This window comes from Conger conger, chromosome 16 (genome assembly GCF_963514075.1).
Source record: "Conger conger chromosome 16, fConCon1.1, whole genome shotgun sequence".
Classification (NCBI taxonomy): Eukaryota; Metazoa; Chordata; class Actinopteri; order Anguilliformes; family Congridae; genus Conger; species Conger conger.
Genome location: NC_083775.1, coordinates 9,490,999 through 9,503,498, shown reverse-complemented (window position 1 = coordinate 9,503,498; position 12,500 = coordinate 9,490,999). Strand labels below are relative to the sequence as shown.

Sequence of the window (12,500 nt, the reverse complement as noted above, 5' to 3'; positions counted from 1 at the left end):
ACAGTCTTAGAATATAGCAGTAGCGCGAAAAAAAAAACGAGCTATCAGGTTACTGGCGAAAAGAGAATGTATGCACAATTACGAATTACATAGGCTATGCAGTATTAGGGAATACATTGCATTCATTGGTTAAGCACATATTCGACAGATAATCCATGCCACTAGTTTCACCCTTTCCTCAATCAGAATAAACATTCGGACGTCATACACTTTACAAACTGACACAAACTAGGGGTTCTAAAGATAGTTAACTGGGAGAGCAGGTCGACCACCTGCCAAGTTACAGTTTGGCAGGGTGTATTCATTACATTACATTATTACATTACATATTCCACTTTACAACAGCAAAACAGTCACACTTTTTCATAACGATTTACTGTAACATTCAGCATAAGAATTACCATCCAAATGATCTATTTCTTATACAAAACTTCCATTCTGGTGACTGCATGTCATGTGAAACTTCAACAGAAATGGATTGGGTGGAAGAGTACACAGCAGAACTTCCCCCCTTTTTTCCCAAAGCATTATGATACACTGCCCCACAGGAATATATGCACAATGACACTGCAAAACAATGACACATGAATCTTTAGATCGAAGAAAATTCCACCCTGAATAACTTCTTTACAAAGCAGCAAATATGTGACACAGATTTTTGTGTTTTCCATATCACTGTCCGTGCTATGCCTCAAAGCAGCAAGTACAAAGTCCAAGCAAACTGGTTATTGGTGTGCTGTGGGACACTGAGCAAGCCACTCAAAATGACCTTAAGGGTATTCTCAGAGTCCTTGCCTTGGATTTGGAGAAGCCAAACAACGTGTAGTAATAGAATTAATCTGTCATTGAGAAATGCATGTTTCAGATGCAAGCACACCAGACTGGATTCGGTGGCAGTTGAAATTAGTGGGTCTTACAATAAAGGCATAATGCTAAGCAAGTTGGGTCAGCACAGGTTAAAATGTAACCCATTTGGATGCTCAGGGCATCTTGGTGTTTCAAGATAGTATCCAGATGTATCCAGATACTTTTAACAGAGTTGGATGGCTTTGTTGTTTCTGGTGGGCATTAAACGGGCTATTCATTGCTGAGCTTCAAACGGTAGGCCTATATGAGGAACACCTGAAGATTGTTTCTGCTGCGTTAAAGCAATCACAATATTTACATACAAGTGTATTTTCTCACCACACGAGAAATTCTCGTGAAGAAAAAAATCTATTCACAATTCAAAATGTATACAACTGGTTTTTATGAAGGTTAAATTAAAACGGTCACTTTATCCGTTCTAGGCCATATGAGGAAGGGATCCGCTACTACTATGGCTACTCGGCTCACGCTGGAAGAGCACTGTATGTTTGTGTACAGAACCTATAAACAGAACCACGTCAGATATGCGTGGGTCGCGTCTGCCAGCTCTGGAACTGACAACCAGTCGCCTTGCCAACATGACTCAGCGCAGTGACCACGTCATGCGCCAGTCACATTAAACAAGTGTGCGGGTTTTTCTTTCTTTCTTTCTTTCTTTCTTTCTTTCTCTTTCTTTATTTGTTTGTTTGTTTGACATGCAGAAGCGGGCAATTACGGTCAATAGGCTGCCAACTTTCTCTTTTTTTGTCGCAGAAAATTTATGCTAGTCGGCTGTGTCTCAGATTTTGTGTGCGTGCGTGCGTGCGTGCGAATTTTACCACGTAATTCCTGACATTCTCCTTGGGCATATAATATTTCATGGGAACAGGATTTTGACAAGGCACTCATTCTTACAGCTTATTGTAATGAAAAAGGTATGTGTACAATGCTGCACCTGTCCAGTCGCATTCAAATCCACTGTACGGAAATTCGCACAGTGAAACAAAGCCAGCTGATATATATATGGATGGCACGAAAGCAATCATGAAAATGAGAAAACAAGACCACCCGTTTCCATTCCTGAAACCAAAATGATGAGCTGAAACTCCCGAAAAACACTATGAATACCAAAATTTATTGTCGTAAAAAGTACTGGCCCTAGTGTAAAATCCAGGTAAAATACCAGCTACCAGCTGTTCAAAACATGGCTGGAGCTGGTCAAACCATGTTGAGAAAGGAGCTGGTTTAACTGGTCAACCAGCTACCAGCTCTTTCAAAACCTAGCTTGTTATTTTCAGCAGGGGATGCAACTTATAGTGCAGCTAAACGGTAAAACCTCCACATATCGCATTTTGTAAATGCAACTTGTTGCTTCCAGCCAACGCATAAGCCAAGAAATTCACAAATCTTGCGACACGCGCCAATAGTTATATGTTCTACTTTATTAATAGTTATTTGTTCTACTTGATTAAATACATGTAGAAACATTGTGGTGTCAATTGACGGGGTCTCTCGCTGCCCAAAACCTTTGCATATCCTATTAACCGCGCTCGTGTGGTTTAACAACGTTTCCAGATTCTTTCGCCGTATTTCAGAGCCTTCTCCAAAGTTCCGATAGTTGTTGTGTTACTTCACCGTCAATATATAATTATCAGCTGTTCCTTCTATAGACCAGTCTCTTTGAAGCGGTCAGACAACATATAAACAATATACAGAGCAATATATTGCTAAACCCTACACGTCATAAATATCCTTACCGTCGCCATTGGTCGTTGGGAGAACAGAAAACGGATATTCGAGCAAAGCTTTTAAAACTTCAGGAATATCACTTGCGATTACTCCGTTGGAGGCTGACATCTCTGTTGGCTTTGATAAAAAAATAACTTCCAAGGTTTAGTTTAATCGCACACGCTGGAAGTGATCAGAACTGAAGTATCACCGAATAAAGTAAGTTTGCTCCAAATGGCCGGTAAATCTGGCATTTCAAGGTAATTGCGTGCTTTAAAAAAATATTCTGATGTGGTTTGTGCCCTGGCCACAAAACTACCTGGGAATCTTAAACCTTCCGATTGTAGGTCACGAGTCTCAGGGAGAAGTATACAAATAAGTTAACAAGCCACGCCCCCGACACACTTTTGGTTGCAACAAGTGGGCATTGACCAATTAAACGCTGTAAATATTGTCACCTAATGAATATACAAGTAGATAATATTTCGGATTGGTTGAGAAACTGTCCGTTTGCAGTGCTAGCCAATTGAAATCTTGGGCAAGGATTAATCGGACTACAAACTCCAAAAAAACCAAAGCAACTAGGTTTAGCTCAGGCTTTGGTAGATGTGTCGTCGGTGGGAAACGCATAAAACCTACTCTTGACTATATATATATATATATATATATATGTATCCGAACACACATAAAAAAACAATTGACAAGTTATACGAACCAAACTATAAAATTATGGCGCTTTATTTAATAATACTACATACTGTCTAATGACCCAGATTTCAACACTGAAACCCCATTCTGGTTTGCCATTGACCCATGCATGCAGAGGAGAGGGGAGTTAGAACAAATAACACAACATTCTCTTTTTCTGTTTATTGTTAAACTTTTTCCATATAAGATTTGGTCCATTGTTTTTTTTTTCTTCCATCTTTCAATTTCAATTTTAAACCAGGAAGCAAAAAAAAAGAAGAAAAATACAAAAAACTAAAAACAAAAAAAACAACAAAAAAAAACATTCTTTTCTTTTTTTCTTTAAACCTCTGGCCCATATCAACTACCCAAGTTATCATAAAACAAATCAATGATAACACAAACATCTATACCGAGCATTATTGGTGTATGTCAGCTCACACCTATAGTTTCATAGGGAGAGTAGTACACCTGTATAACTAGGAATTATAATGGCGGTGATGAGGTGTGTTGGTTGAGAAACGGCAGCAAAGCTTCAGAAGCCCTGTGAGCCTGGTTTAAGAGTACACTTGTTTGCAGATGTATGCAGCATTCAGGCTGAATACTTAACACTGGGAGAAAAAAAAAAAGTACAGCCTCAAATGAGAACAGACTCTACCTGGACACAGGTTTAGTGCAGGAGCAGGAAAATGCCTCTGGAACACATTTATTTCACCCTGGTCTTGTGCCGGAGAGCAGAGAACGTAGAGAGGAGGCTTTTGCTTTTGCCAGAGAAGGCTGATATAAAAAGAATCGCTTGCAGAAAAAAATGAGTACATTTTTAGAATCTTTTAGTGAGCCTGTTTCTTTGGAATGCCTGGTTTATTTTTTAATTTTTTAATTTAACGTTCATAGATTGCGATTTATTGCAAGCTACACTGTTTTTACACTGATACCAATCCATTACACTGATACACCATCCCAAACATAACATTCAGATTTAGCGTAAGGCCTATATATGCATTATTTGGAGAATACATTTTTTTTATGATCACGTGATCAATCATTTCACACAGCAACATCTGCAAAAAAGGTTAATTTAAAACCAACACATCATCACCGCACCATCTATGTACCTATAAGTGTCTAAGTATATTTTTTTATTATATATTGAGAAAGGAGGATTGTTTATATATTTTATATATATTTATATAAATTGTAAGGTGCTATGCAGCAGTTGTTAATAAATGTCTAGGTATGCTTTGAGCTCTGTCACACAATGGCATGATTCAAGTCCAGTGTGCGATCAGGGTAAAGTCCACGTTTCTTGGGAGGTGAGAACGTTAACCGATGCACTGTAACAGATGTACAGAAGTACAGATAGACAGACGGACAGATGGACAGACTGCCACCACAGACCCTGGTCCTCAGAACTCCTGTAGCCAAGCTTTCCACTGCGTGATGCATTAAAATCATAACAGACATTTTGTGTTGCCTGGGCCCACTGGCATTGAAATAAGAAATAAAAAGAAGACAAAGAGTAAAGGAAACTGCCCTTCATGTTCTTTATCCCCACGGAAAGTGACGTTCAAAGTGTGCCAAATTAAGAGGAATGCAAGGCCACAACGGATATGAATGTAAAGCTAGGAAGGAGTCTGAGGCCCCAAATCAAGTAGTCGTCAGGTCCCCCAATTAAATGTCACAAGGACAATCGCACAGGTATAAAGTGCCTGCACTGAGCGCCTGCATGGTGCGCTACGGTGAGTCTTCTGTGTGTGCGTATGTGTGTGAATATGTGTTTGTGTGTGTATCTATGCAGTATGTGTGTGTGTGTGTGTGTATCTATACAGTATGTGTGTGTGTGTGTGTGTACGTGTGTCTATACAGTATGTATGTATGTGTGAATGTGTGTCCATACAGTATGTGTGTATGTATGTGTATGTGTGTGTGAATATGTGCGTGTGTCTATACAGTACGTGCGTGTGTGTGTGTGTACGCTTGACAAAATCATTGATACATGTGCAGAGCTCCACAACAGATTGTCCCTTGCTGCAAGGACGCATACATAGACATCTATATACCATATAATACGATCAATACATATTCATACTTGGATACATGTATAAAGAGAAAGTTATTAATGTATACATATCAATAGTATATAAGAAGAACCCAAAAATGGTGGTAATAGAACCATCATCATCATCATCATCGTCGTAATAATAGTAATAATATCCCTCAACAATGCAAACAACTGGGTCATTCCAGGTGGGTGGAGCTCTCTCTGTCAACCACTGTCCAGTGCCATTATAACTTGGCTTTGTGACATCACTCTCCGGAGACAGGGGACAGCTTTTAGATTGCGTTCACGTCACAGTGCAGCAGAGCCGTAATCCTCTGTTCTTACATTAGAGGGCAAAGCTCTTTGACGCCCATACTGCTCCAATTACCCCAGGTATGGCCCCCCCCTCTCTACAGCCAATCACACATTCTGCTTATTGAAGGAGAATTAAACACCGACTAATCTGACACTAATACGCTGTAGTTTTGACCTGGCTGAAATATAACCGGCAGAATGCGCATAGTTTTCAATAGGCACCGCAGGCAGTTGATTGAAAAACTTTTACCTGTGCATCTTATTTTTGACCTGTTTTTCCCCCCACTTCCTCTCCCCGATTCGGAATAGCCGACGCTATGAAACTCGCTGCAGTCTCCACTGTCGAGTCACGAAAGTACAGCCAATCGCATGCCGTTTCGCTGAAGAAGCATGTGATGTCACCGCTGCTTAATTTCACACCGCGGTCTCAAAGTGGGGGCGCGAGCCGGAGGGAGCCGCTGCATCAGACCGCAAGCGCCCGACGGACCAGCAGGGGTCACTGGTGTGCGATGACATATTGTCAACCAGGCTGGCCCATCCATGCACTGGAACAGATACTTAAAGGTACAATAGGTAAGATTGTTGTGTTAAAACATTGCTACAAGACCACTGTAAATCCCTTCCCATCACTGAAAAAAGGCTCACTGACATGTTGACTCACCCTCTGCCTCTGTTTATAGTCCTTAAATTCGGGTTTCAAAATATACAGTTGACAGGCCGGCACACTATAACATCGTATAGCTGTAAAATAATTCAAGCTCATTGGTTGAAAATTGGTTCTAATTGCCACAGCCAATGGTGTTTCAGTGTCAGCGCATTCACAGAGAAGGGGGAGGGATAAACAGTGTTGTGGTTTGAAGCTGTTTGTTGCTGCAATTCCTCTGTTGACCATTAGAAGTCTGAAAGTACCTATTGCACCTTTAAACTGAGTTTCATATTAAACTTCTGATTCATTAAAAATGGTCCCCCCCTCGGGTAGGAAATAAGGAATAACCAAATACAGTCTGTGCATGCAAGTGTTTTTTTCCTCTCCCTTGGTGCCATTTAAAAACAGTTCTAACTGTACTGCTCCTGGTCACTCAACAGCAGAGTGCACTGCTAAACTATTCTGCCAACAGCACAGATCAAGAGTAGTGGCACTGTTGAAAGCATTGCGTTTTTGGGGCGAATACATTTCTCTTCTTTTTCATCCACCATTTCTACGCCTGACAGGCGAGCGCCTTCACACGCTCAGCTCAGGGAACGGTCCACACCCAACACTTCTGGAATGACCCTCACAAAAGCAAGAATCTCTAGTCATCTAGCGATACAGTTAATATAGCAGAGAGTATGACTCAATAACAAGAGGTACTATGTAATCAATACAGGATTAGGTTATGCTTTAATTAAGCTTAACGGCTAAGTTATTATTAGTATATCGATTCTCTTTAATATTTATATGTGTGTATGTATATGAGTATATAATGACATACGTTTATAGGTAGTGTCCACTGTGGCCTTTCAGCAAGACTCGCGAAGCAGGGTATTGAAAATTATTATTTTATAAATGTGCACATATAGGCACCATCATGAGTGCTTTTATTCTCCTGCTTTTGGTTTTCCCTTCAGAATTGCCACAGACAACGTTCAAGGGCTCAGCTCTAAACCTCTCCGTCACTCCTGTCAACCCGATTGGCCCATGCCAAAACTGGCAACCACCTGACCCTAACTCCCACTTTCAAAGTGACATGGAGCCCCTTTCATTTGAAATGAAATGGCAGTTCCCTGCTTAACTACTAGGTGCATATATATATATATATACATATATATATATATATATATATATATATATATATATATATATATATAAAATAAAAAAATCTACCTTCATAATTTGAGAGTAATTACCAGCATCTCCCCCCTCTCTACTCCCCACCTTGAACCCTCTTCAAAACTACTTCTGAAAATGAACATGCATCATTCCACAAGACATTCTGCTCCGTTTACACTGGGAGCACTCCTCAGACATCCTGCAATGTACTACGTTACCCACAAGCAATTACACCATTGGCATTTTAACCAGGGCCAACATGTTATCTGCATGGGTGAGTACACCACAGCACTCTCTCCAACTCCATCTCACTCACGCGGTCAGCTAAGCATACCATCTTTCTCACACTCACACGCACGCTGACGGTCATACACACACACATACCTCATTGAGTGTAACAGCCCCCAGGAGGGAACACAACCAACATCCAACTTCCAACCCCCACCTCCCCCTTTAAAGATTTTGGAAAACAGGCATGTGCGCATCTGTGTGCACGTGTGTATGTACAGTGTCTGAGCCAGAAGTCATGTCAGCACTCAGCGGTCAGGGAATGCATGTCAACAATATATTTCAGTCAGCTCTAAATTTCCTTTCCCCCAGTGCACATTACTGCTTCTCTCAGCATGGCAGAGGGACCCGAGGGAAAGGTTGGACGGAGGGGTGGGGTACAGACCGAATTCTGGAAGGGGTGTTGTCAAGTGGAGGTCAGCGGAGTCATTCTTCGTTCCCGAGGCTCAGCCTTCACCCCCACATCTGCAGTGGAGGAGCTGGGGGAGGACAGGCCCCCGTCTGACCAAAATATACCCTGTGTGTGTGTGTGTGTGGTGGTGGTGGGGGGGGTTATATAGTGTGTGTCACCTGTGTGTCTTTTCTCGTGTGTGAATCTTGGTGGCCTTGAAAACTCAGTCTGTCTTTGAGTTGTGTGGATTTAAACCGTGCTGTGTGCAGACAAGGGCCGGGAGCCAAAGTCTGAACTACAGTTAAAAGTCCAAAACTGCAGAGTATGCACAAGTTTACCAAGGGCTTCTTAACAACGAAGTCAGGCATTTACTGTCATATATTGTAGCTTTATCTCAAGCATTTTTGTCAGTATCTTTTTTTAGCAAGTAGACACACAAGTGTGTGTGTGTGTGTGTGCGTGAGTGTGTGTGTGCGTCTGTCTGTCTGCATGTCCATCGGTCTGTCTTGACGTGGCTCAGTCCTGCAGGAGAAAGTTGTACTTCCCAAAGTCAAGGTCGTTGGGGGCAATTAGCATGTCGTCGCGCGCCTTGGCCAACTTCCTCCGCAGGAAGTCCCGCCTCTCCTGCCACTCCACAAGCTCCTCCTCCCCGTGGGCAAAATCACAGCTCACCCCCTCCGGACAGCCGCTCTCCAGTCTGCCAATCACACACACACACCAATCACAAATGTGCGCAGAGTGAGTGTGTATGTGCGTGTATCCACGGCTGTAGGTATGTGTATGTGCGTATACACGCGGTTGTCTGTATGTGTATGTACATACGCATGTGGTTGTCTGTACGTATATTTGCATACCCATGCAGTCATCTGTATGTGTGCATGTATGCATACAGTTGTCTGTATGTCTGTGCGTAAACATGCGGTTGTCCGTATGCATTTGTGCGTATATACACAAACGCAGCCTGTAGTGTAGTGGTTAGGGTAAATGACTGGGACACGCAAGGTCGATGGTTCTAATCCCGGTGTAGCCACAATAAGATTCGCACAGCCGTTGGGCCCTCGAGCAAGGCCCTTAACCCTGCATTGCTCCAGGGGAGGATTGTCTCCTGCTTAGTCTAATCAACTGTACGTCGCTCTGGATAAGAGCGTCTGCCAAATGCCAATAATGTAACATGCAGTTGTGAGTATGTGCGTACGCATGCAGCCTTACGTGTGTATACAGGAGGCTGTGTGTATGTGTACGTGTGTACGTACACGGCGGTGTGTGTGTGTGTGTGTGTGTGTGTGTGTGCGTGCGTGCGTGCGTGCGTGCGTGCGTGCGTTACCTTGGGCAGAGGGCGAGCCGATGTCCGGGGAAGCGGTACCTCCAGGCCAGCGCCTCCTCCTCGCCCTCGCAGCTGAACACCCGGTCCTTGTGCTTCTCCGAGGAGATGTGCTGCTGCCACTGCCGCTCGCTGTTGCTGTGCTTCCCACACAGCCGGCAGTGGAAGCCGTTCTGCAACGCGCCGCGTAACGGACATCACACACAGCGAGGGAGCCGACAAGCACGGCGTCGCGTAGCTCACAATTGTGCTGCAACTATATTGAGTGAGCACCTCTACGAAATGTATATAGTGTAGATGAATGCATATAGCCTTAGGATGCATATTGGCTAGCAGAAGTAGGTGAGGACCGGCTTTCTGGTCCTCACTTGAAAAAAGGTCCTCACTAGAAGGCGGTTTCTCTGGTCTGGTCCTCAGAAGTATAGGAACACACACACACACACACACACACACACACAACTTAACAGCACTGCTGAAGCAGAGTGCAAAAACACACACTGCGTAACAACAGCACCCACACACACGCACACACGCACACACACATGCATGCTTCAGTATTGTCAGTCTTTGTTAAGTGGACATGCTGGCCCATGTTGTGTTTAGAAATTCAGCTATAGCTCAATGCCGTAGTGAAGCTATACTCTCCATCTGTGTGACCCCAGGGGAATAGAACAGGGTGTAACCAGGGCAATTAGGCTGCTCACCATAGGCTCTGCATAGTCGGTTGGCATGGCGATTTGTTTCTCCTCAGGGGGTGGGCTAACAAGGGTGCCATCCGGTCTGCGATTCTGATTGGTCAACGTCAGCCACATGTCATACATTTGCTGCATGTCTCGCACTGGTGGGACGGGAAAAGGGAGGTGGAGATTGATTAGGCCCAAGAGAGATGCTAAAGGGAATGTACACTGAAAAGTAGAAAACTAAAAACTCTAAAATAGTGTGTGTGTGTGTGTGTGTGTGTGTGTGAGTGTGTGTGAGAGTGTGTGAGAGTGTGTGAGAGTGTGTGAGTGTGTGTGTGTGTGTGTGAATGTGAGGTTGAGGGGGAGACTCACGGTTGTTATTCTTCATGTAGGTCCACACGTCTCTCTCCTCCAGGCTGTGGGCGAACGAGCAGTTCCCAATATAGTGGCACTTCTTCTGTTTCATCACGTGGACACACATCTGACAGAGAGACACAGTTACAGCTTCCCGCCCTGGCTGGACAGCTGTGCCATGAACTAAGATGTGCCACTCAATATGCTCAATACCACTATATATGCCATTAAAGACTAAATACCACTATATATGCCACTATATATGCCATTAAAGACTAAATACCACTATATATGCCACTATATATGCCATTAAAGACTAAATACCACTATATATGCCATTAAAGACTAAATACCACTATATATGCCACTATATACGCCATTAAAGACTAAATACCACTATATATGCCATTAAAGACTAAATACCACTATATATGCCATTATATATGCCACTATATATGCCATTAAAGACTCAATACCACTACATATGCCATTAAAGACTAAATACCACTATATATGCCATTAAAGACTAAATACCACTATATATGCCACTATATATGCCATTAAAGACTAAATACCACTATATATGCTATTAAAGACTCAATACCACTATATATGCCAGTATATATGCCATTAAAGACTAAATACCACTACATATGCCATTATATATGCCACTATATATGCCATTAAAGACTAAATACCACTATATATGCCATTATATATGCCACTATATATGCCATTAAAGACTCAATACCACTACATATGCCATTAAAGACTAAATACCACTATATATGCCATTAAAGACTAAATACCACTATATATGCCACTATATATGCCATTAAAGACTAAATACCACTATATATGCTATTAAAGACTCAATACCACTATATATGCCAGTATATATGCCATTAAAGACTAAATACCACTACATATGCCATTATATATGCCACTATATATACCATTAAAGACTCAATACCACTACATATGCCATTAAAGACTCGATACCATTATATACGCCACTATATATGCTGCTCAATACTCAATACCACTCAACGTTAAGACTCCTCTGTGTCAGGTAAACATGCAGAGGAGGGTGAAGTTGAACCCTGAGGGAGCTGTAACTTCCGCAGGGATTACGCGCTGCTCTGGGGCCAGGATGAGTGTGGACGGGGCCGTGACGGAGGCCATTTTAGGCCCTTACATCGTACTGCTGGGGGTAGCTCCGGGAGAAGGGCAGCGGCCGCACCACCACCCACTTCTTCTTCTCAAACGACTTCACCAGCAGCACCCGCCTCTCCTTCGTCCAGCTAGGAGGGTGGGGGGGGGGGGGGAGGAGAAAGAAACGGTAATTTTCCTGTCCCGACGGAACGCTTAAAGGGCAGCACGCGCTGTCCCGATTTTGGCTTTCCTGGAATCTTCGAAATTAGAAATAGTGCGTCGAACCCTGGAGCTGCAGTCTTCGGACACATTTGCAGAGCTGCTTTGCGCCCCGTTAACCCTTCCTGTCCCAAGAGTGGATGAGAGGATGTTTTATTTGGCTAGGTAAGCGGTTCATACATTGTTCATGCATTTGCGTGTTGCGGTACAACGATGGCATTTTTTTTTTTTTACATTTTTAAAAAGAAAAGTCCAATGATCAAATAGGCCCTGGTCGTTATCATCGTTGTGCAGGTAGCAGTTGAAATTGTACTTCCCTCTAGGGTCTTTCAGCGCACTTATCCCTGGTTATGGGTATGCACTTTGCACTTTGTTGTACGTCGCTCTGGATAAGAGCGTCTGCCAAATGCCATTAATGTCATGTAATGTAATGTAAAAAGAGTGCCATATGTGCCAACATGGCGACGGCCCGCCCTTTTCAGCCACATCCCGGCTGTGATTGGGAGGTTGGAGGGGAGAGCAGAGCAGGGGGTGGGGACGTACCTGTGCCGGGCTTTAGCAGTGCAGTACTTCAGTGCTTTGTCTGGCTCGCTGACCAGTCCGTCCCTCCAGCACTGGCCACACACAAACTTCATCTTCAGGTTCAGGCCCCGGGTCCTTCCTCC

General features: G+C 43.2%; 2 protein-coding genes across 3 annotated transcripts in view; both read right to left on the bottom strand.

The window, feature by feature from the left end:
• Window positions 1-2,955, bottom strand: part of tefb (TEF transcription factor, PAR bZIP family member b) — an 11,844-nt gene extending 8,889 nt beyond the window's left edge. The window contains exon 1 of the mRNA XM_061223818.1: window positions 2,604-2,955. Within this exon, the coding sequence (XP_061079802.1) occupies window positions 2,604-2,703 (100 nt within the window). The 5' untranslated portion in view covers window positions 2,704-2,955. The remainder of the gene's footprint in view (window positions 1-2,603) is intronic.
• Window positions 2,956-3,429: 474 nt separating this feature from the next.
• LOC133113979 (zinc finger CCCH domain-containing protein 7B-like) overlaps window positions 3,430-12,500 on the bottom strand; it is a 23,941-nt gene continuing 14,870 nt past the window's right edge. For both annotated transcript variants that reach the window (XM_061223158.1, XM_061223159.1), the window contains 6 exons: window positions 12,379-12,500; window positions 11,660-11,765; window positions 10,480-10,588; window positions 10,132-10,265; window positions 9,431-9,600; window positions 3,430-8,803 (listed from right to left, as the gene is read on the bottom strand). The exon at window positions 12,379-12,500 is cut by the window's right edge and continues 93 nt beyond it. In XM_061223158.1, the coding sequence (XP_061079142.1) occupies window positions 8,623-8,803; window positions 9,431-9,600; window positions 10,132-10,265; window positions 10,480-10,588; window positions 11,660-11,765; window positions 12,379-12,500 (822 nt within the window). In that variant the 3' untranslated portion in view covers window positions 3,430-8,622. The remainder of the gene's footprint in view (window positions 8,804-9,430; window positions 9,601-10,131; window positions 10,266-10,479; window positions 10,589-11,659; window positions 11,766-12,378) is intronic.